Genomic DNA, 25,156 nt, shown 5'->3' on the forward strand with positions numbered 1-25,156 from the left:
CTCTTGCTTCTCTTGACCCTTTCAAGAGAAAGCCTATAAGAAAAAAACAACAACAGAAAACAAGGAAAGCAGGTTTTAGAAAGGCTGGGTTACAAGACATCCTGCCTTGTCTTATTCCAGCCGAGCCATTATGCAACACAAATACCTTTTTTCTAAAAATTTTGCGATGCGATACCAGCCAAGTCAAGGGCCCAGTTTATGCCTCTACTAATATAGATTGGAAAGTTTTGCTTTCCATTCCCTCTTCAACAAAGTGCACTATGGCTGCTTTTCAAAAAACAAAATTGGTAGGGAGAGGCAGTGCTGGGGTGTTCAAGACCATAGTGATTTTGTGTTCAACCATAGTGATTTAAAATACATGCATGATTCTTCAAGTAGAAGGGATGGGACAGCAATGGAGGGCATCTCACCCAATCAGTTGAGAATCATTGCGCACTTCTCGTTCAGAAAAGGTGCAACATGCTTGCCTTTCAGCTGAGAAGTTACAGGTGGGAGGGCTAGGGGATGTTGGACGGACCACAGGTCCACTTTCCGTCTCTTATTACAGATTTAAAATTCTTGCATGATTCCACTTCAAGAAAGTTAAAAAAAAAGTTTAGAAGAGGTGGGGAGGAGAACATTGAAGGGATTACAGTGACCACTTTGCAGTGCATAGTAATAGTGATTCAAAATCTCTGCATGATTTCGGTTCCAACAGGTGATGAAATAAAAAGTAATAGAGGCTAAATGCGTCCATATCTTGCCCCAGTGTTTTGTTTTTGTAATGAGCCGATTCATACCTCGTTTTCAAACAGATTAATGATGCAAATACTTCCAGAGTGTACTACAACAATAAAGGTGTCGGTCTCTCAAAATCTTCTAAATGCTACACCACATGAACGGTTTTGTCTTTTGAATACCATCAAAGAAGACAGGGTGATAAAAATCAATGAAGCATCATACAATCATCAGCTCTGCAAAGACTATTGATCGCCGTAAAAAAAAAAAAAAAATTAAAAAAAAAAAAAAAAAAAAAAAAAAAAAAAAATAAAATAAAATTATAATCGTAAAATTAAAAACGAACCATACAATCATCAGCTCTGCAATGACTACTGATCAACAAACACCGTAAAAACAAACACTACGATGTAACTGTTGACATTTACTACTAATAACTCATCACCGCGCTGAACCTCCCAGAAACTCGTGAACACTCCCATCTACTCAGTTTGATTAAGATTTGGTCACCACCTAAGAAATCTTAAATGATTAGGACATTTTTAGAGCCTCCATCCAGCATAATCCAGAGCCCCAGCAACACCCCTTCCACCTTGGATGTAATTCAGTAGAGCCGTTCGAAGTATACAGTTTTTGGTCATTCAAAGAGCATGTTTAAGGGCACACGCTCATTACGCTAAAGTTTGACTCTTTCTCTTAACTCTACTATTTAAAATAGTAAAAAACTTTAGCGTAAAGATAGGGGCGAAGAGGAGGAAAAGCCCCATTCATATACGGAGTAATTTCTGTCCGTTTTAAGTTTTAATGTCGCTCCTTACCTTTAGTTTAAAAAAAAATCTGTTTTTTTTTATTTAATTTCTGGACGTTTCTGAATTGATGCAAATCTTGATTTTGGATCTCCACACATATTATTTTTTTTTGGCTAAATGGCTTTCTCATAGTTTTAATCAGAAGATGTTGAGAAAAAAAGGAGCGAGGGAGTAGGCCTAGTTGCCCTCCAATTTTTTTAGTTAATTCCTCCAATTTTGCTTCTTACTCTCAGTTGAAAAAAAAAAAACATTTCATATTTATTTTTTCATTTTTTTAAAAATAATGCTAGAAAATCCTGCGCCCCCTTCATGGAAATTCTCTTTCCCCATGATAAATTCCTCCATGGAAAGATCCTCCCATGTAAACCCACCCATGAACTTCTCCCCCCTCCCCCTAACGGAAAAAATCCCCCTGAAAACGTCTGTACACTTCCCAATAGTCTTTACTACATGTAAACACAGGTCAAAGTTTGTAACTTGCAGCCCCTCCCACGGGACTGTGGGGGAGTAAGTCGTCCCCATAGACATAGTTATTAGGTTTTTCGACTATCGTGAACAAAATGGCTATCTCAGAATTTTGATCTGGTGACTTTTGGGGAAAAAGAGCGTGGGAGGGGGACTAGGTGCCCTCCAATGTTTTTGGTCACTTAAAAATGGCACTAGAACTTTTAATTTCCGTTAGAATGAGCCCTCTCGCAACATTCTAGGACCACTGAGTCGATACGATCGCCCCTGAAAAAAAAAAAAAAAAAAACAACAACAAATAAACACGCATCCGTGATGTGTCTTCTGGCAAAAAATGCGAAATTCCCCTTTTTGTAAATAGGAGCTTGAAACTTCTACAATAGGGTTTTCTGATACGCTAAATCTGATGGTGTGATTTTCGTTAATATTCTATGACTTTTAGGGGGTATTTCCCCCATTTTCTAAAATGAGGCAAATTATCTCAAGCTCTTAACTTTTGACGGGGAATCTTGATGAAACTTATATATTTGAAATCAGCATTAAAATGCGATTCTTTTGATGTAACTATAGGTATCAATATTCCATTTTTTTGAGTTTCAGTTACTATTGAGCCGGGTTGCTCTTTACTACAGTTCGTTACCACGAACTGTTTGATGAATTTACTGTTTCTCCCGTGTTAAACATTTTTAGTTTGCTTTTTATAAATAGCCTATTCGAGGGATTTTGTCGGTCTTTCTGTTGGTTTTTAAAAGAGAAAGAGACGAATATTTTGAACAGATAAAAAGCTAAAGCCGATACATATTTTCTCTGAAATTTGAGATAAATTTCGCATACCTGCTCGCAAAATGTGAAAACGAACTACAAAGAGCCTACCAGCTGTCAAATTAAAGTAGATCTTGGCGCATGAACTAAGGCAAGGGGTTTTCCCCTTGGCATCGGGTAAAAATGGTTTAGCCACTAGCCAGCAAGTTCAAAGATATACGGCGATTTGCAGAAAAGAATCAAAGTTTGTTGATAGCGCACAATCAAAAGACAGAAACAGTGAAATAATAGGTCATGGGAAAAAAAAAGGAATGAACGAGGTATGAATTTGCCTTTTGGCCGGGTCCATTGTGATAAATTGAAACTAGACTATCTTTCGACAGGTGAAAATATTTTGCCAAAGCATTTATCTTAAGATTTAGGTCATAACAAGTCTTATTCTACTTCCTCATCAAGTGAATCGGTTTGGAAGATCGAAGTAGTAACTACTGCAAGTCAATAAAAAAAGAAGGCGAGTATAAACAAAATATCCATAAAGCGATTTTTTTTTACATATGCCTCTCAATGTGTGTAGGTGGAGGTAAAGGAGGCATGGGGGGAGGAGGAATATTATTTTAAAGTGGCACTTCAGGGAGATTTTACAGGGTGGGTCAATTCAACAAGAGTTATTTTATACGTTTCGATGAAAGAAGGAAAAAATTGGGGAGATTTAGGTTGCGGAGGGGTCCGTATTTTTGCCCAATTTGAGGAGAAAATGATACATTAGACTCAGACTTAGAGCACCTTAAGAACAATTGTAAGGAATTGAAGGATTTGAGGGTACAAACTTTTGGGATTGGAGTAAATGGGAAGGATTGGATGGTCGGAATTATAAAAAGTAATTGTAAAGTGGATATTAAAGATGTGAGGAGGTACGCGCATGCCGTCATGCAACATAGAGAGAGATTTTCGGAGGGTGAACGATAGGCGGGACAAGAAAAGAATTCTGAAAGTTATTTTATATGGTGTGCTTGAAGCATTTTCTTTTTTGTAGCCATGATCCATATAGCTTTAAAGGATTTAAAATATATTGATCATGTCTGCGACATTTAAATATGTTAGTTTTATGTGCCTTATTATGTGTGTTTTCTTTTTGCAATTGATAAGCTTTTTCATTGTTATTATTATATATCCGTTATGTGTGTTAGTATCACGCTGTATTATTTGTTGTTTGTTATTTATTCATTAATTACTTGCTGCAGACAAAAATTTAATTACTCTGTACCGATGTTCATGTTGGCTGAGTAGGAAAAGTACCGTGTGTTAAAATTCATAGATTTTTTTTTAGAACAAAAAAGCTGAATAACAGCTTCAGTCTTGTGATTTAAGTGTATTTGTCAGTCTTGTGATTTAACAGTTTTTTTTTTACACAAAATGTTTAGATTTTTAAGCAAGCCTAACAAGATTCTGATATCACAAATTTTTCCAGGCATTTCTAATAGCATTTTTCTCATATCACCTTTTTTTGCCATAATTTTGTCTTTAAAAGGGGGTGTTACTCCAGACCATTGTCACTCACATTTTACATTCACGATTTGATCATCAAAAGCTACATTCAAATGGGTATTAAATACATTTGATTCAGCCGATTCAATACATTTGATCAAATCCATTTGATTCAAAATCACCAGAATTAAGCTAAGAACATTTAGCACCAAAAAGTTTAAGGTGGATCTCCGAGGTTTGAAGCAAATTCTATTTCCTATAGCATTGAAATACGCAACGAGATTTTCTCCTTTCTCATTGGCTTAATTGCTCTTTTGAGGGTTGTACCAGAATATTTAAATACTGTTGAATATAACGACCGGATTTAAAGGGAATTAAAATTTTTTCACATGTCTAATTGGTAACAGCTGACCATTGAAATTTGGTTGGTTACAAGTCAGGTAACAGTTTAGCATTTGAATTTTCACAATGGGCAGAAAAAAAATAAGAACAAATAAAGGATGGGAAAACCTGAGACATTGGTAAGTTCTTTTCCAACGTTATTGTAGATTATATTACTTTTATTCATGTACAAGTTACATTTTCAAACAGTTCGTGGCAACGAACTGTAGTAAGGAGCGAAGGGGCTCAATAGTGACCAAAACTCTAAAAAACGAAGTTTTGATACAAATAGTTACATCAAAAGAAATGCATTTTAATGCTGATTTTAAATATATAAGTTTCATCAAGTTTAGTCTTACCGGTCAAAAGTTACGAGCCTGAGAAAATGTCCCTTATTTTAGAAAATAGGCGGAAATACCCTCTAAAAGTCACATAATCTTAACAAAATCACACCATCAGAGTCAGCGTATCCGAGAACCCTACTGTAGAAGTTTCAAGCCCCTATCATAAAAAAGGTGGAATTTTGTATTTTTGCCAGAAGACGGGTGCGTAGAAGTTTCAAGCCCCTATCATAAAAAAGGTGGAATTTTGTATTTTTGCCAGAAGAACGGGTGCGTATTTTTTGTTTTTTCTTTGTTGTTTTTTTCGTCAGGGGTGATTGTATCGACCTAGTTGTCCTAAAATGTCGCAAGAGGGTTCATTCTAACGTAAATTAAAAGTTCTAGCGTCTGTTTTTTCTAGCGTCGTCCTTTTTAAGCGACCGAAAAACTGGAGGGCACCAAGGCCCCCTCCAACGCACATTTTTCTCCAAGGTCACCGGATCAAAATTTTGAGATAACAATTCTATTTAACTCAGTCAAAAACCTAATAAATATGTCTTTGGGGATGACTGAATCCACCTCAGTTCCCGGGGGAGGGGCGGCAACTTATAAACTTAGACCATTGTTTACACATAGTAGTTGTTAATTATGAAGTGTACAGACGTTTTCAGGGGGACTTTTTTGTATTGGGGTTAGGGTGGGTCGGGGGGGGGGCAGGTTACGTGGGAGGATCTTTCCATGGAGGAATTTTTCATGAGGGAAGAGAATTTCCATGAAGGTGTCGCAGGATTTTCTAGCATCATTTATAAAAAGACAATGAGAAAATATTTTTTTTCAACTGGAAGTAATGATCAACATTAAAACTTAAAACGAGCATAAAATATTACTTAAATAAGGGGGTTTGTCTCTTCCACAATACCTTGCTCTTTACGCTAAAGCATTTTTAGTAACTTCAATTAGTTATTCTACGGCCTTTGTGATTCAAGGGTCATTCTGAAAGATTTGTGACAAAATTCAAGCTTTAGTGTAAAGAACGAGGTATTGACGAGGGGGCAAACTCCCTCATATACGTAATAAAAATTTAGAACGCTTAGCTGGTAACGCATGGATGGATGCACTATCAGAAGTCTAAGAAGAAAATGGTCGTGAATCCCTGAAATTAGCCATTCATGAGGACAGGTTTATCAACGATTTTTTCTGGACTAAGGTCATCTGTGATGGTGGCGGGAATAAACGCAGCAAAGGACACGATTATATTGCAAAAGGTTGTGTTGGTCATACCATGCTAGGATAAGTGGAGCAAGCCTATCCTACTCCTTGGGCCCGAAATGGCAATCTTCTACATGGAAAAAAACATTTGGCTACAGTCCTTGCAAAATAACAAAAGAATACACGGTGAAAACTTCTAATCTTCGGAAACGGGCAAAAACAAATCAGAAAGATATTACACAACCATGGATGGGAGATATCTGGCCAAAAAGAAAGAGACGCGATTATACTGCAAAAGGTTGTGTTGGGGTAATCATTGATGCCTTTACGAAAAAATTATTATATGTAGGAATAAAAAATAAATATTGTTACCTCTGCTTCGGCTCAAAGAAGGCAAACCAGAAAGTGAAAGATCATGTTTGCTTTATGAACTAGAATGGTCCCTCAAAGAGCATTGAAACCGACATTCTTGTTGAAGGTTTTCGCCAAAGTGAAGCCATGCATAACCTGCTTACTGCAAAAGGTTATGTAGGGGTAATCATTGATGCCTTTACGAAAAAATTATTATATGTAGGAATAAAAAATAAATATTGTTACCTCTGCTTCGGCTCAAAGAAGGCAAACCAGAAAGTGAAAGATCATGTTTGCTTTATGAACTAGAATGGTCCCTCAAAGAGCATTGAAACCGACATTCTTGTTGAAGGTTTTCGCCAAAGTGAAGCCATGCATAACCTGCTTACTGCAAAAGGTTATGTAGGGGTAATCATTGATGCCTTTACGAAAAAATTATTATATGTAGGAATAAAAAATAAATATTGTTACCTCTGCTTCGGCTCAAAGAAGGCAAACCAGAAAGTGAAAGATCATGTTTGCTTTATGAACTAGAATGGTCCCTCAAAGAGCATTGAAACCGACATTCTTGTTGAAGGTTTTCGCCAAAGTGAAGCCATGCATAACCTGCTTACTGCAAAAGGTTATGTAGGGGTAATCATTGATGCCTTTACGAAAAAATTATTATATGTAGGAATAAAAAATAAATATTGTTACCTCTGCTTCGGCTCAAAGAAGGCAAACCAGAAAGTGAAAGATCATGTTTGCTTTATGAACTACAATGGTCCATCAAAGAGCATGGAAACCAACATTCTTGTTGAAGGTTTTCGCCAAAGTGAAACCATGTATAACCTTCAGTATTTACAATACATCGGAGACGGCGATTCTAGTGTTTTTTACAAGCTAAGACAAAGTGTTTCATACAGATCATATATCCAAAAAGAAGAATGTGCCAATCACCTGACCAAGAACTATACAAAATACCTCCATAATGTTGTGAAGACAAAAAAAGGGATGCACAGCAAATTTCTTTCAAATGACATATTTCTAAAGCTAACCAAAAATCTACGAGGTGCAATAAAAGAGAACGGCTTATGGTGGGTCTGCCAAAAATCCAAGACAACTCTTACGAAGAGGCCCAGAGCATATGTTTGGTAATCATAAACAGTGTGATTCTGGCTGTGCCAAAAAGAATGGGGTCTTAGAAACTGTGGAGAACCGCTATAATAACCTTACGAAAACTATTTTGGAGGATGTAAAAGCTGGCGTGGAAAATATTTGTAAAAAAGCGGACTTATTAAGAAACGATGCAACGACCAATCTTGCCGAGAATTATATGTCTGTTGCAGTGAAATTCGTCGGCGGAAAACAAATAAGCCGCTCGAAACGTTGGTCATACCATGCTAGGATAAGTGGAGCAAGCCTATCCTACTCCTTGGGCCCGAAATGGCAATCTTCTACATGGAAAAAAATATTTGGCTACAGTCCTTGCAAAATAACAAAAGAATACACGGTGAAAACTTCTAATCTTCGGAAACGGACAAAAACAAATCAGAAAAGATATTACACAACCATGGGTGGGAGATATCTGGCCAAAAAGAAAGAGAATCAGAGTTTGTCTAAAGGCGATCAAAATTACGGACCAAATTGCAACAAGCCTGATATGAATCCAGAGGAATTTGAAATCGCAAAGGCTGATTATGTTGCAAAAAATGTGAATCTGGATGGAGCCAAACTGCAGGAGATCTACGTAAACACAAAGGGGCAAAATGATAACTGGATATTTGAGAGGAGCAAAAGGATTACTGCCACTTATTTTCATAGAATTGCTTCTCGCAAAAAAAAATACTCCAACCGCACCCATAGTCAAGAATATCCGAATTAATTCTTATTTCAAATCTATTCCAATGCTTAGGGGAATTCAACTGGAGGCTATTGCACTGACGGCGTACGAGCAGAGAGAGGGAGTATCATTAATAAAAAGCGATCAAATGGGACTACTCATTCATCCAAATATCCAGTTTCTTGGAGCTTCTCTTGATGGTCGCTTAGAAAACGGTACACCAGTTGAAGTGAAGACTGTCCATAATATTCCCAGAGGAATGACCATAAGGGAAGTGGCATCCCAAAAAGGATTGGTAAAGAACTTTTTCCTATGGTCACACAATTCAAAATTGGAGTTAAAGAAAAATCACAAATACTATGCTCAAATTCGAGGTCCGCTAGAAATCACCAATCAAGAAGAATGTCACTTGGTGGTATATCACCATGAGCATAATGTGGAAATTTTAACTATTCCGAGATCAAAAGAGTATTTTTTGTCCATATTACCAAAGCTTCGGGAGTTTTGGAGCGATTGTTTACTTCCGGAGATATTAGACTAGCGATTGATTAGGAACATGCCACTTAGAGAGCCTGCCTTAGTCCAGGCTGCAGCAAATCGCGGAATGAAACGGACTTTGGAGCCAGAATACAGTGGATGTGAATATTGTGAATTTAATTCCATTGACATGTGAAGAGCATTGACATGCGAATAGTATAGAGATTGTTTAGGGGTCATAATGTATTAGTAGCAGTATTGTTAATCTTAACCTATTAGGGTTGTTTGAATAGTAGACTATTATAGGTTAACTATTAGTATTGGTGAATAGCATATAAATATTAGTAAGTAAATTCAATTTGAGACATTTCAGCATTCTGTCGAAGTCCAAACCATGTTGATAAATAAACTCTAATTACGTTGAGATTTAGTTGATACTTTACTCACTTCCAGGTAAGCTAGGACAGCTAAATTTGGCAGGCGTATCAGGCAGCGGACCAGATTAAATTGGAAATAGTCATTTTCCCGATCTGACCATCTGGAGGGGGTGGGGGCCTGTTAATTCGGAAAAATAATATTTTTTCGGGGGCCGGTAATATTTCAGAAAAATTTCGGTTAATAGAAAAATGAAATATTTTTAACTTACGAGGGGATCTTAACGAAATTTGATGTTTGGAAAATGTTGCGTCTCAGAGCTCTTATTTCAAATTCCAACTGGATCCGGTGACATTGGGGGAATTGAGGGGGGAACCTAAAATCTTGGAAAACGCTTAGAGTCGAGGGATCAGGATGAAAGCTGATGGGAAAAGTAAGCACAAGTCCTAGATACGCGATTGACATAACTAGAACGGATCCGCTCTCTTTGGGGGAGTTGGGGGGGGGGGTAATTCTGAAAAAATAGAAAAAATGAGGTATTTTTAACTTAGGAAAGAGTCATCAGACCCCAATGAAATTTGATGTTTGGAAGGATATCGTGTCTCATAGCTCTTATTTTAAATTCCGACCAGATCCGGTGACATTGGGAGAGAGATGGGAGGGGGAACCTAAAATCATGGAAAACGCTTAGAGTGGAGGGATCGGGATGAAACCTGGTGGTAAAAATAATCGTAAGTCATAGATATGAGATTGACATAACTGGAACGGATCTGCTCTCTTCGGGGGAGTTGGGAGGAGGATGGTTAATTCTGAAAAATTAAAAAATAATGTATTTTCGAGTGACGAAGGAGAGATTGGATCTTATAGAAATTTGATATTTGGAAGGATATCACGTCTTAGAGCTCTTATTTTAAATCCCGACCGGATCCGGTGAAGAGGAAGTTGGGGGGGGGACCTAAAATCTTGGAAAATGCTTAGAGTACAGGGGTCGGGATGAAACTTGGTGGTAAAACTAAGTACAAGTCCTAGAAACAGGGTTGACAGAACTGGAACAGATTTGTTCTCTTTGGGGGAGTTGGGGAGGGAGGTTTAATTCTAAAAAATAGAAAAAATTAGGTGTTTTAACTTATGAAAGAGTGATCGTACCTTTATGAAATTTCATATTTAGAAGGACCTCGAAACTCAGATCTCTCATTTTAAATCCCTACCAGATTCAGTGTCATTAGGGGGGGGGCCGGCATTACTGGTACGGATCCGTTCTCTTTGAGGGAGCTAGAAGCTATTAATTTGGAAAAATTAGAAAAATTGAGGTGTTTTTAACTTAAGAATGGGTGATCAGACCTTAATAAAATTTTATAATTAGAAGAAACTCAGGTCTCAGAGCTCTTCTTTCATATCCCGATCAGATCTTTTGACATTGGGGGGGAATTGGAGGGGAAACTGGAAATCTTGGAAAACGCTTATAAACGGCGTAGATACGCAATTGACGTAACTGGACTGGATCCGTTTTCTTTGGGGGAGTTAGGTGGTGTGGTTCAGTGCTTTGGTGAGTTTAGTGCTTCTGGACGTGCTAGAACGATAAAAATTGGTAGGCATGTCAGGGAGCTGCACTAATTGACTTGTTACAGTTGTTTTCCCCGATTCGACCATCTGGAGGGCTGAAGGGAGAGGAAAAATTTGAAAAATTGAGGTATTTTTAACTTACGAGTGGGCGATCGGATCTTAATGAATTCTGATACTTAGAAGTACCTTTTATCTCAAAGCTCTTATTTTAAATCCCGACCAGCATTAAGCCTCTGATTTTCCTTTTAAAGCAATCTAGTGATTCTTAGAATTTTGCTAGAGCTCATATCATATGAGCTCTTGGCTCTTCTTGACCATGTCACAAGTGCCATATGAGCTCTTAGCTCTTGTTTTTGATGAATAGTATATAAATATAAGTAGTTTCAAAAAATTTATTAAATACCCCTAAGGGGTTTCCTTCCTCCCTTACCTGTATTTATGAACCCAGGGCAAGGGTGCCTAATGTTTATTATGTACCTTCAGGAATATATCACTTTAAATGACATTAATTTAATAATATATGCATTACTCCGTAAAGCAAAGTATATGATTCCCCGGTTCCAAACCGGGGTGATCAGTCATTTATGAACGAGCTTATAAATCATCAACTATATGAGATGATGGGAAAAAAACAAAATATTCTAAGATACGGCACTATTAGGAATAAAATGAGATCCCGTGGAACTAAAATGGACAAATATCCTACAACTTTAGATTTAAAAAAATAATGTTCGTATATTTTATAGGCCTACAATCGGCGTTTCTTTACTTTTAAGATCCAATACTGTCTAAAATAATGTGTTTTAAAGAATAACGTTCTTTTTAAAAATAATATTCATACATTTTATAGGCCTACAGTCGATGTTTCTTTACTTTTAAAGGCCAATAATGTTTAAAATAATGTGTTTTTAAGAATAATGTTCTTTTTAAAAATAATGTTCATACATTTTTATAGGCCTACAATCAGTTTTTCTTTACTTTTAAAGGCCAATAATGTTTAAAATAATGTGTTTTTAAGAATAATATTCTTTTTAAAAATAATGTTCATACATTTTATAGGCCTACAATCGGTGTTTCTTTACTCAACTCAGAACTTTAAAAATAATGTTCATACATTTTATAGGTCTACAATCGGTGTTTCTTTACTTTTAAAGGCCAATAATGTTTAAAATGATGTGTTTTCAAGAATAATATTCTTTTAAAAAATAATGTTCATACATTTTATAGGCCTACAATCGGTGTTTCTTTACTTGTAAAGCCAAACTGTTATCTGCTTTGTAACCTAACAAATTCAAATTCGTACGGTGTTAAAATGATAATGCCTCAAGGTGTTGTTGCCAATTATACATGTTTTCAACTTCCTTTTAAATCTGGTCTTAATGCTAAGGAGATGTCAACATTCTTAATGATATTCTGGCAAACCCCTCAAGGAGTGCTTAAGCCAATGAGAAAGGAGGAAATCTTGAATACTAAGAATTATTGTTAAAAATCATCTGTTATAACTACAAACTTAACAATCTTTGGGATTATTTGTCGGTATAAAATCTACAAAACGACACAAAAATCAAGGCTATATGATTAGTACAACCCTTTTAAATAGTAAAGGAAGAATATCTTAAATGGCAAATTTTAAAGGAAACTGATGACAATAAAAAAAAAATTCACGGCCAAAATTTTTGAAATCTTGTGGCAAATGGAGAGGCTACTTTACAATTCTCTACGTCTTCTAAAAATAATTTTATTGCTACTTTTAAAAATTAGAGGTGTCCCCACTAATTAATTTTTTATGAAGCTCTAAAGAAAAAAAAATGCAAATTTGTTCGGCCTATTCATGTCAAAGCTTTCAATGAAGGCACAGTAATTTTTTTTCATCAAAGAATCTGCTCGTGTCTGTTGTTAATACGCATTTCACTGCTATAGGAAAATAGCATTGGCTTCAAACCTCGGAGATCCACCTTAAGAAGGTTAGCTTTCCTTTGAAAGGACAGTTGGCTTTGGAAACCAAAAAAATGCTTATTGTTTAAGTTTTTATGGACAAAAGCGTTGTCAAAACAGTTTTTCTTATCCTCCAAGTGTAAAATTACCACAAATCACAATTAATCAATAAATGAAAGACAAAACGAACAGAGACTACAATAGATAACCTAGTTAAATTCAAAATGAGCAAAAATTAAAAGAAATTGTGCAATTAAAAAAAGTGGATTGTCAGTTTCATAAAAATATTCTGATATTTATTTCTTAAAGTCTTAATACTCTTTGTGTTATTTAAAGTCAAAAAATTGAAAACATTTAAAATGTGTTTTGTTTTCAGTAAAGCGAAAATTATGTTCTGGTCTTGAGAAAGCGTGGGAGTGGTCGGCCCTACTCAGGTGAATTTTTACTCGTTTTGAGTTTGATTTGGTTATTTATTGTAATTTATCCATTGATGGTGATATGTGGTAGTTTTACGCTTAAAAAATTATTTGAATTTATTTCAACCCGTTTTTGGTTTAATGGAGCTTTTTTCTTTTCTTTGGGAAACTTGTTATGTGGAAAAGTTTTTAAAATTAATTTCTGTTTTATTGACATAGCCTTTTCCATGGTACCCCTGAAAAAAAAACGACAAAAAAAACATGCATCCTTGATACAAAATTACATAATTGTCCATTTTTTTGTAGTTAGGGAAAGAATGAGATACCACAAGGAGGGGCGGGGGAGTACAAAATAAACTTTAAACAATGTGAAATCGATATCTACTCCCTTATGATTTCTGGGAATACCTCTGGTATACGCTGTAATTATGAAATTAAAGAGTAAAATTAAACCCCAAAATGAGCAGAATTTATCCCGCATAGGAGGGGACTGACACTTCTTCGTCCACACATCCACCTCATGGTCACAGAAACTTCGGAGTGTACTCATTAGATCAGAAATGTAGAGTTGGATTACTTTTTTTTTTTAATTCCAAAGGGATTGGAGACCAACCAGCCAAGTGGGGGTGGTATTTTCCACGGGGGGATTTTCCGGGGAGGGGGGTAAATGCCTAGAACCACATTTGACATCAACAATTTCCATATATTTACGATGCTTTAAAAATCGGGATTTGGCCGATTTTTAAAAAAATCCGTGAATTGAACTAAATAATGAAGTTTTGAATGATGCTACTATTGTTCAAATCTCGTACTGTACTTCCTAACAATATCCATTTTCACATAACACCATTTTGTTAAACTGGGTTATATAACTTTGTTAGTTGAGGCTAGTTGTTGATGGGCTATAAATCTTTTCATTACTCCCTGTTGGCTTGGTCTGGTCAGCACCAGACCAAGCCAACAGGGAGTAATTACTCGTACTTCTCATCTCTATGTACTTTCCGCATTAGGACAACTCATATACTATTGCCACATATTTCATATTTTCAAAAATAAAATCTTACCATGCAATGATAATTCAACCCCAAAAGAGGAACACAGAGATAAAATAAATAAAACGTGAAAATAGATGCTATCAGATGTTTTACCTAATTTTGGTTGTCAAAAAGTCCTGAATTTGGTAGTCAATTTCTGCGGGGGAATTTTCTATGGAGGGGATTGTAATTTCCACAAGAAGGTATTCTCTGTGTGAGTGGGGGGGGATCCATCTAGCACCCTATTTTAGGTTAGAATTAATGAGAATGAAAAGAACAATAGCCATTGTAGAGAATAGTGCCATGTATCTATTGTGCACCTAATTCGTTATGCATAAGTTTTGTCAAGATTCTGCAAATTAGAATTTTAACCAAAATTTCCAAATTAAAGAACAAATTAAAAAAAAAACTGCAAAAATTAAAAACCAAAACTGCAAATTAAAATTTTAGTTGATAATAGTCCAAAGTAGCAGTCAATAACTCATTAATTTCGCTCTAGCGTAAGCAACCCCTAGAAAGCACAGACATAAAGATTATCAGATACCCCTGTCTTAAATTTGAAGCCCTTTCCTTTTGACCGTGTTTGCCGACAGAATCAAGTTCGATAATTTACATTTTTCTGCTTGCAGTTCTGTGACCTCTTAAGCCATTTCATTCCCATCTAAGATCGTTAAAAGCAGAAAAGAACAAAAAACTGATTATTTCAAATAAATGAATAAATAAGCACTACTTATTGTCATACTAGCACACAGCTAGCGGCGGACGTCAAACGACAAGAAAATGTACCACACAATAAAATGAAATAAACATAAAAATGAATCTTCAAAATTTTGCATGACATTTTGAAGAAGTTAATCATTGTACTGCTAGACAAGATAGCATACAAAGGACAATAAATGCCATTTGATGCCTTTCTGGGCGCAGGAAAGAGGAATAAGCATGACAAAGTGAGTATACCTCTATATAGTGGTGGTTCTGGCCTCTCTTTTGCCCAGGAAACAGTTTTAATTGCCCCCCCCTGTCTCCCAAAAATTGTAAGGCCAAATTTTAGCAAAACTTTCATTTATCAACAGAATTGTCATTTATAAACAAAAATTTTTCATTTATTCAAATCTGACTTTTATTACTTTAGAGGGAAAAAGATATGGGAAAATAAAAATTCGGATTCAATTTCCTTTTACTTACTGCCAACTGCGCCCTCTACCTTATTTTAAGAAAAATAGAATTAAAAAAAAAATCAAAATGATTATACATGTTAGATTATTTATTTGAAATTTTGTGCCCCTAAAATTTCTGCATCCGGGGCAACCACCCTTCCCCCCCTTAAAACTGCCTCTGCGCGTTTCTGAAGAACCGATGTGTGGTTCTTGAAAATCTGGTAAAATTTTGCGACAGGCATCAGAGTTAATGCTTCACTCTCCTCAGAGAATTTTTATCATACAACAATAAATTTCCAATTACATTAGCCAATCTTATTAGAAATAATATCTTACCTTTTGCATTTTAATTCTTAATATATCATATTTCCAGCGTACTTTAATCGTCAATTCTTCTTCATCATTTACAGAGTTCACGGAATCCTAAAAGAATTGAATTTCACTAAAGTAAAGCATTACTTACAGTTTAACGGTCATCCAAAGAATTAAAAAAATCTTTCTCGGGGGGAGGGGGAATAATTAAATAGGAAAAAAACAAAAAGGTGATGATGCATAAAGAGAAGATTGATCAAGTACTTACTTACTTGGGCAGCATTATTAGTGAAGATGGTGAATCCAGTGAAGATGTTAGAGATATAATAGCCAAGGATTACGAACCAGGAATAGAATATTGGAAGCTACAGTGGTCAAGTATATTTCTAGGTTCTAATGAGAAAAAGGTTGAAATAACCAGGACATATTTTGCGGATGATATATTTCCAAAGATAGTGTTTTCTGGCTATCCACCTAGGGCCAAACAAAAGCAGGTCGTTCCCCAATGGGGACGAAAGGTCATTAGAAAGACTTTAAAGAAAGTTTGGACTTCTTGGGAGGTTTTACAGAGAAAGCCTTGAATGGATTGGGACACAGAGCTCTGTTAGCCTCAGGCGGTTTGGTGCAGTAGTAAGCTTTTAGCAGAGGTAGTAGTAATAGTAGTTTATTCATTCATTTACGATTTTATCCATAGCCTCCACTTCAGACCTTCTTAATTCACATTATATTGCACTTTCTTTACACTCCTCTTATTTTCATATGATCCATCACTCAGAGTATAGTAATTATAGAGGTATTAGCCAGGTACGATGATACTTTTTAGATTTAGAGATGCTGTAGATGAAGTTTTAACAGAAGAAGGGTGTGGTTGTAGGAAAGGTAGAGGATGTGTCGACCAAGTTTTCACTCTTAGATTAATAATTGAGAAGTACCTGAGACATATAACGCCTTTAGTCTCAGTTTTACATATTATGAGCAAGCGTTTGATTGAGGTAGGAAATGAGGTGGTAGCTGGTTCCACATTGAATCAGGAGTTAAGCAAGATTATGTTCTATCCCCATCAATATTGATTATTTTAATGGAGTTTCTACTAAAGAGAACAGAAAAGGAAATGGGAGAACGTGAAATCAAATGGGGAAGTAAAACTCTACTAGGTCTAGATTATGCAGATGATTTAAGCATCACAGATGAAAATGTTAGCAAAATAAATGATCTTTTCGAGGCTTTACGAGTTCAGGGTGAAAGAATAGGTTGAATAATTAATGCAAGGAGACCAAGTCATTATAACTAGGAATAAGTGAAGGTGAAGAGGTAACGTTGGGCAGCGAGAAGATTTATCAAGGGGGGTGGCTCCACTTACCAAGGTAGTATTACTAATAAAGACGGTGGGTACAGGGAAGATGTTTAAAGTAGAATAGCATAGGTCCAATGTGTGTTTTGACAATCGAAAAAAGTTTGGAAGACAAGAAGACAAGTTTGCTAACCAAGATCAGAATATCGAAATGAAAGCAACAGTGATGACAGAGGCCAATTGTGGTTCTGAAATGTAAGCACTTCGAAAAACTAAGGAGGATTTGACTGACTGACTAACCGTAGGTCAACAGTAACCTGTAAAAAAAATTTGGTTCAATCCATATTTTTTTTGGTTAAATCGTATTTTTTGCCAGAAGACTAATCACGGGTGCGTGTTTAAAAATTGGAGGGCAACTAGGCCTCCTTCCCCACCCCTTATTTCTCAAAATCGTCTGATCAAAACTAAGAGAAAGCCATTTAGTCAAAAAGAATTAATAGCAAATTTCATTTTAATAATTTATGTACGGAGAGCCAAAATCAGACATGCATTCTAGGGCTATAATACGAAAAAGGATGAGATGGCTAGGACACATTTTGCGGATGAAGGATGACACATTGCAAACGACTGTCCTTACAGGCCAACGATCTAGGACAAAACGAAAAGCAGGTCGTTCCAAATGGGGTGGGAGGACGTCGCAGGGAGGTATTTGAGGGAGATGGAAACTTCTTGGGAAGGCGTAAAGAGGGTGGTTTTGAATAGGCTGGGATAGAGGAAGAGCGTACGTAGTTGTGTTGGCCTTAGGTGGCTTGGTGCTGTAGTGAGTTAGTAGTAGTAGTAGACTGTGAGCTTTTGTTTATGCGATCGTGAACAAACTTGTTCTTAGACCTTACACTCACTCCAAATAAATTTCTAGAGAAGCCTCTAAGAGGAGCATCCAGTGAGTGGAGGGAGCCCCCTTTGTGACTGATCTGTGCTTATTCTGTCAAAGAGTTAGAAATAATATCTTGTTGGTAGAAAAACACAAGTGAATAAATGGATACAGAATTAACTTGAAACTTTTTCGTATGCTAACCATTGGTCTCCGTGCACAGGTACCGACCTCCTGATTCTCTGCTTTCAGCCGGGAGCGCAAAGCACGATTTGGGGAAGATCATCCGAAGTTTCTTATGCTTTTACCCCAGACTTCTCTCGGTAATTAATTGAAACTGGTTAAACTCTGGCTGGGCTTACAGTCCCACCGCTCAATCCCGTTCTAAACCAAATAATCAGCAGCCCCAGGACTCGAACCCCTGCCCTTACGAACAATAGATTTTAACTACGAAAAAAAGTCGAACAAACAAAATAATTAAACAATTACAATAAAAATAATTCTAATAGCAAGGAAAAATAATAATAAAAAAGACGAATAAAACATCAAATTCAAACAAATAAATAGTGATAATCGAGTATTAAAATGGAGAGTAAAATAGCGAACAAATGGTTGATAGTAGTTCTCCATAGTCTGTATAAACTTTCAATGAAGCACATGTCTGAATAGTCTGTATAAAATTTGAATGACCCATGTTCAGGGTTACCACCGCGGTTAGTTCCCGAAGTGCAACGATCGCCCCTAATTTCCTGGCTACACAGCGATTTTCGGTGCTACAGGCAAAAAATTGACTGTAATAGTGCTAAAATAGCCCTTTCGTGGTACAGGTAGCAACCCTGTGCACGTGCTACACTGCTACATACAACGAAATAGTGCTACAATAGCAAAATAGTGCTGAAATAGCCCTTTCGGGCAACCCTGCCCATATTAATAATAATAATAATAATAATAATAATAATAATAATAATAATAATAATAACAATAATAATAATAATAATAATTTATTTATTACCCACAAAAACACTATAAAAGTATTAAAATATGGAGTAAAAACAATAAAAACACGCACAAAAAAAATGAAAAACATACAAAAAACGAAAAATAATGACCATAGAATTCTTTTTTACATTAAATAAACACAAAAGATTAAATAAACACACATACACGCAAAAAACGAGCATTAGAGAAATAAAAAAACAACAACATTGCATATAAACAAGAAACGAAATTCAAAAAAAAAAAAGAAAAAAAAAGGTCAACCAACAAAAGATAACTATAGAAAAAAAAATTACGAGATGATTATGTGGAGAAAACCCATCAGGAGCAGTACCCGAGAGCTTCCTGTGTAGCTTTTCCAAGTTTAATGTTATATCAGGTAGACCATATTTACCAATTAGAATCCGGTTACGTGTCCAAAGAGGAATGAAAAGAAGAAACTCACAGTAGCTGAAATAACTACTCCGGATTCTTTTTAAATCAATTCTTCTCGGGATGGGATAAATTCCTGCGGCATAAAAGACCAACTGATCACAGTATGTAGAGTAAAGTTTTGCCAGTGCCCGTCTATCATATATCCCTCGATTGGGAACAATTTTCCCATGTCCAAATTGTATTCCTTTTGAAATATCGCTGACGAAAACTGGAAAGATTATTAGCAGGGCTTATGCCCAACCACGACAAAGAATCAACAAACGGAATAGAGAAAGTGCTGCAATTAAGAGGAGATGAAGAACTTGAAGCAGAAGATAAAAACTCACACTTCTCTTTATTCAACGAAATGCCAATCCCAGAAAAGGCATTGGAAACAGAAGATACCATTTTGGAGAGACCAGTCCTAGTCCGACTAATTAGGAGTAAATCATCAGCATAAACCAGATAAGAAACATCTGAAAAATCAGACAAATACGTAGAGGATATTTTATGCAAACACGCCAGAAATGCAAATTTTAAAAAGTGTAGGTGACAAAACGCCACCTTGTCTTACGCCTCTTTTAACTTTAAGTAGTTGGAGAAGATTTCAAACTAAGGAAAGAGTTAGAATACCAATGCCGCAGGAGCAGAATAACTGAAAAATTAACACCTGAAATATAAAGGGAATAAAAAAGCTAGGAATGGATTACACTGTCAAATGCTTTGGAAAGATCTAAAGCACAAATATAAATTCCTTTACTCTTAGAATTATTATCCAGAAGAACAGACGCTAAAATATGATGAGGATGCTGATAACTCACCCCAGGCCGAAAACAAAACTGGTTCTCTCCTTCACTAGTCCTATTAATAAGATGGAGAAGAATCATATATTCAAGTAATTTACTTATATTACAGGAAACAGCAATATCAGTATGAAGAACAATCAGTAGGAGATTTTCCACGTTTTAATATTGAACTTCTAGTGCCACACAGGAAACTCTCTGGAACACTAGATGTGCATATACACATCTGAAAAAGTAACTGTAAATAAAAAACAAGCGCAGGGCAACTTTTCAAAAAATGAACTTAAGATATCCCATTTATATGAATAGAATCAGATTTTAAATTCTTATTACAACTACATACAGCAGAACATGTAATGGGAATTTCATGTCGCTGTGAAATACGGATAGAAAAAAAAAAGGTGCAATGAGACGAGAATACACGGCATGTACGGAATAGTTAACAACAGAAAAAATTGAAGAATAATGCTTCTGCCAGATAGATGGTGGTATGGTATCACTGCAGGAATAATCATTTTCAAGCCTTTTAGAATTTATCACTTTCCGCCATTTACGTTTATTCACAGGGAAATCAATGCCACGGTACCTTACTGACCTAAGATACTTCTTGTAATCTGCTTTAGTTTTTTGTTTTAAAGCCACAACACATCCTGATCATGGGCAGCCACAATAGTTCCAAACTCAAAGCCAGAATTTAGCTTTATTTTTCACAGTCTTTAAATTGGGATCTGCTGACCAGATTGATTTTTGAGTACCAATACAGATAAGTTCTAACGGAACAGCTCTGCATTCAGCTTCTTTCAAACAAGATACTATTTCTTTATAATACGAATTTAACTCAGAAACTTTGTCACATCCGACATATTTAAGCTGCAAAAAATGATAAGGTACACGTATAAGAGATAGAAGGGATTTAAGCGTTGATATGTATAACGAGATGTCTGCTTTGTTCCAATTAGCCACAACACATCCTGATCATGGGCAGCCACAATCGTTCCAGACTCAAAGCCAGAATTTCGCTTTATTTTTTACAGTCTTTAAATTGGGATCTGCTGACCAGAAACTTTTAACTCAGAAACTTTGTCAGATCCGACATATTTAAGCTGCAAAAAATGATAAGGTACACGTATAAGAGATAGAAGGGATTTAAGCGTTGATATGTATAACGAGATGTCTGCTTTGTTCCAATTAGCCACAACACATCCTGATCATGGGCAGCCACAATCGTTCCAGACTCAAAGCCAGAATTTAGCTTTATTTTTTACAGTCTTTAAATTGGGATCTGCTGACCAGATTGATTTTTGAGTACCAATACGGATACGCTCTAACGGAACAGCTCTGCATCTTTCAAACAAGATACTATTTCTTTATAATACGAATTTAACTCAGAAACTTTGTCAGATCCGACATATTTAAGCTGTAATAAATGATAAGGTAGACGTATAAGAGATAGAAGGCATGTAAGTGTTGATATGTATAACGAGATGTCTGCTTTGTTCCAATTATACTTAAAAAATAATTTTGATTTCTTTTTGAATTTCAAATCTGTTGGAACATAGGGAAGCGAAAAAATCACGGATAGTGGTAGGTGGTCAATATCATGATCATCATGGACAGTTACAATCGAAGAATAAATAGATGAAGAGCACACAACGTGGTCAATGTCAATAGTACTTCTAGAGTGATGGATATAGGTGAAGGGTAAAGATTTATGAATGATGCGGTATAGTGAGGGATAATCAAGAACATAGTCCTTTCTAACACAGTCAGTATTGATATTTGTGTTAAGATCACCAATCACTATCACAGATCACAGATTGAGACACTAAGCGTTTAATTAATTTTCTCAGAGAAGCACATGCCTTCGCAAAAATTGTAATTGTGCTATTAGATCTATTATGATACGGAAAATAGGAGTTGATCAGAATAGGATATCCGACACAGACTGCTAAGAAGAATTCATCATGATGATAAAGAATAGGGGTGGGGAAAAGTGCATTACGCATAAAGATGCATGCCAGACCCCCCGATGGACGGCCACCAGTTACCCTGGCAATGGTCAGTAATGCTATGTGGTTTGGAATTCGACGCAGAAAATTAAGGCTAGCTGAAGTCAAAAATGCTCATGCAAACAAAATAGATCGTACTGGCTGCATAAATCATCAATGACAAAGTCTTTGTCCTTAGTTCCATTAATATTGTAGAATATCACCGAAAACTGAGAAGTCACTGATGTGGATCAGGGAACTTTTTTAGTCTCTCTTGCATAATAGGACAAAATTAGCTGTAAGATGGGTAAGTTTTATCGCTGTTAGCACATCTAGATGGGCAACGCATGGTTTATCTTTCGTAGAAATGTGAGCTCCAGCACAGCGGGCACATGTGGGAGTATCAGCCGGACAAGCGTGCTGAAAGTAGTTAGTGGAGCGACATTTAAAACACCATTTTTGCAGTTCTTTGAATTGGTAAACCCGAAAAAATTCGTAGCCAAGCTTCACTCCTTCCTTTAAAAAAAATTGAGTGAGAATAAGAGCCTTCGAACTCGAGTTTTACGGACAGAGATGAGCCAAGTCTCTTTGCATTTTTTATGCCATTTTGGATAGAGAGTATGTCACTGTCCACTCCGGTTGGTACACCTCGTATTATTAAAAAAAAACACTTAGAAAGCACTTTAGTCGCAGCACCAGTCATTTTTTCAAGCAGAGAAGCACAAAAATCCTCTGATTTATCAATGTTTATATACCATTTGTCTTTTAGTGGCTTAACACTGCGTACTAATTCATGACCCTTGACCTTATCAATAACGACTTTATCAATTAACTAACACTAAAAACACAATTTTCTAAGTGAAAATAACGAACTAAATCTGATAGCACTTCGTTCAAACTGTATTTGAGCTGTATCAATGATATCGGTTGTTCAATGATATCAATGTATCAATCGGTATCAATGATATCGGTATCAATGATAGCGATTGTTCGTAACTGTTGCCTTGCCAGAGTGAACCGTGAAAGTAAGTAAGCAAAACTGATTAGTTAAACTTGAAAATGCTTTTCATCTGTAAAAAAAGTAATTGTGCATAAGGCACAGCGGTGCAATGTGTGCTTAGCTTTTTTTTCTGGTTTTCACCTACACTTTTTTTTTTAAATTTGGCGGCTGTTATTAACAAAAACGACATAACTGATTATGGAGGTATTCTCCATTAAATGTGAATAACTAATTCATCCCAATATATTAAAATGTATATTGCTGCGAAAGTTTCTACGTAAACAATTTACAGAATCAGATTAATTTCCACTGTCACATGTACATTGATTTATCTAGCAATTTTTAACATAAGTTTATTGTTTCTCAACTGTGTTCTTAATGGAACAAAAATATTCAAAGTCGATCTGACCAGCCATGACGAGAAAAAGAGAAATATCTCTACAAAAACAACAAACAAATATTAAAAATATGACAAAAATGTATATAACGATAAGAAAGGGAAACTTTCAGAAACTTCCTTATACCTCTCCCCTTCCATGTAAAAGATAATCTTATGAGGGAAGACAAATAGCAATATTTTAGTCAGTTAAAACATTCTACTATTTCCATACTTACATCCAGTTCAATGATTGATCCATGGCCCAGAACCTGTTCAGCAGATGCTATCGTAGTTACAAATCGTGCCCTATCCTCCGTCATCCACTTAAGTGGCCTATTTGTACCTCTGTTTGATTTCCCTCTACATCGACTTATTCTCGCACCCTGAAATTTTTGAGACCTTAAATTTCTCCTTGATTTTACTGGCTGGTAACCATTTGTGACCTCTTCATCTTCATCTACTTCAATGACTTCGATTTCGTCAGTTACAGACGAATCACTGAAAAGAAAAAGATTATTGAATTAATTAAAAAAAAAACAAAGTAATAACAATAACAACGTCAGCAACAGCAACAAAATCAACTGAAACGACAGTTTTTGTTAAAACATTAATTAGAACGAAGACCTTGACAACATTGAAAAATAAAGTCATGAGATTTAAGAAATAAACCCACTTCAATCATTCAATGACTGGGTACCTTACATAAACACCAAACGCCAAGGAAAAAGAACCACAAACCTATGTAACTTTGATAGAATAGCCACGGTTTGGTTAAATCATGATTAGTAAGGGCTTAGCTGAAACAGAACAACCGTAAACAACAAAAAGAAAAAAAAAAAGGTCAGAAGTTTAACAGTTGAAGATAACGAATATCTTTTACCTAAATATAATCAGGGGCTCCAATTCGCAAAACAACGGCGAAAGTTTTTTTTAAGAAACCACCAAAAAAAAGATACTTTCAAAATACCCAATTAAACCCCTTGCAGATAATCAAGTTTGGTGCATTATAATGCTTGAAATTTTCTGCGGACCAAATGTCTGTGTTTAGGTATTCTGACGCCTGTAGGTAAACCTAGTAATAGGATGAATGGCATAGGATTATGAAAGCTTTAATGACTATAGTGAGTATTTTGACAACTTCCAGGATGTTCCTTAAATCAACTAAAGAGAAATAAATACCTCAAAATTAGTAACCCCACTTAAACAGTATTTTCAATCATTATTTATCGATTTTTACGTAAATATTCTTCTTAAAGCAAAATTTAGCCAAAAATTATCAATGGATTACATATATTAAATATATTAATAATATATTAATTTATATTATATTAATATATTATTATTAATAATATATTAATTTACATACGTTAAAATTATCAATGGATTACATATACAACTGCAGGATGACTCAGTGTCAAGAAGGATCCAAAAAGACGAAAGTAATAACGCATACCCTCAACGATTCCCAAAGACTTGAAAAGACTAACATTTATTGGCCAAACAGATTTCAAAGTACAAAGAATGAAGGCATAAAGCAAGATTCCAATGCAAGGCAAGCTAGAGTGTCATACCAAAACACATGTCAGTAAAGATATTAATATATAGGCAGTTTCCATTCACATGGCAAATTCGGTACCCGGCTGCAAGAAGGTGCAGCTATGCATCCAGTTCGGGAGTCTAGAACTCTTTATTCAGTTTTCGGAATTCTACCAATCAGGAAGCCCTTTTACGCTATATTTATTATCTGCATTCAATCAATTGCGCCCATCCACTCTTAGTGGTATTTAAATGTATGTCTGCCAAACTTCATACTTAAGCAAGCGC

The 25,156-nt window shown here is 35.8% G+C and overlaps 1 protein-coding gene across 2 annotated transcripts in view; it reads right to left on the reverse strand.

Moving 5' to 3' along the window:
- The window catches only part of LOC136028294 (uncharacterized), a 58,461-nt gene that overhangs the window by 14,870 nt on the left and 18,435 nt on the right, over positions 1-25,156 (reverse strand). For both annotated transcript variants that reach the window (XM_065706046.1, XM_065706045.1), the window contains exons 3-4: positions 23,569-23,830; positions 15,615-15,701 (exon numbers count right to left, since the gene is read on the reverse strand). In XM_065706046.1, coding sequence (XP_065562118.1) covers positions 15,615-15,701; positions 23,569-23,830 — 349 coding nt within the window. The remainder of the gene's footprint in view (positions 1-15,614; positions 15,702-23,568; positions 23,831-25,156) is intronic.

The sequence above is a fragment of the Artemia franciscana genome, chromosome 6 (assembly GCF_032884065.1).
Source record: "Artemia franciscana chromosome 6, ASM3288406v1, whole genome shotgun sequence".
Lineage (NCBI taxonomy): Eukaryota > Metazoa > Arthropoda > Branchiopoda > Anostraca > Artemiidae > Artemia > Artemia franciscana.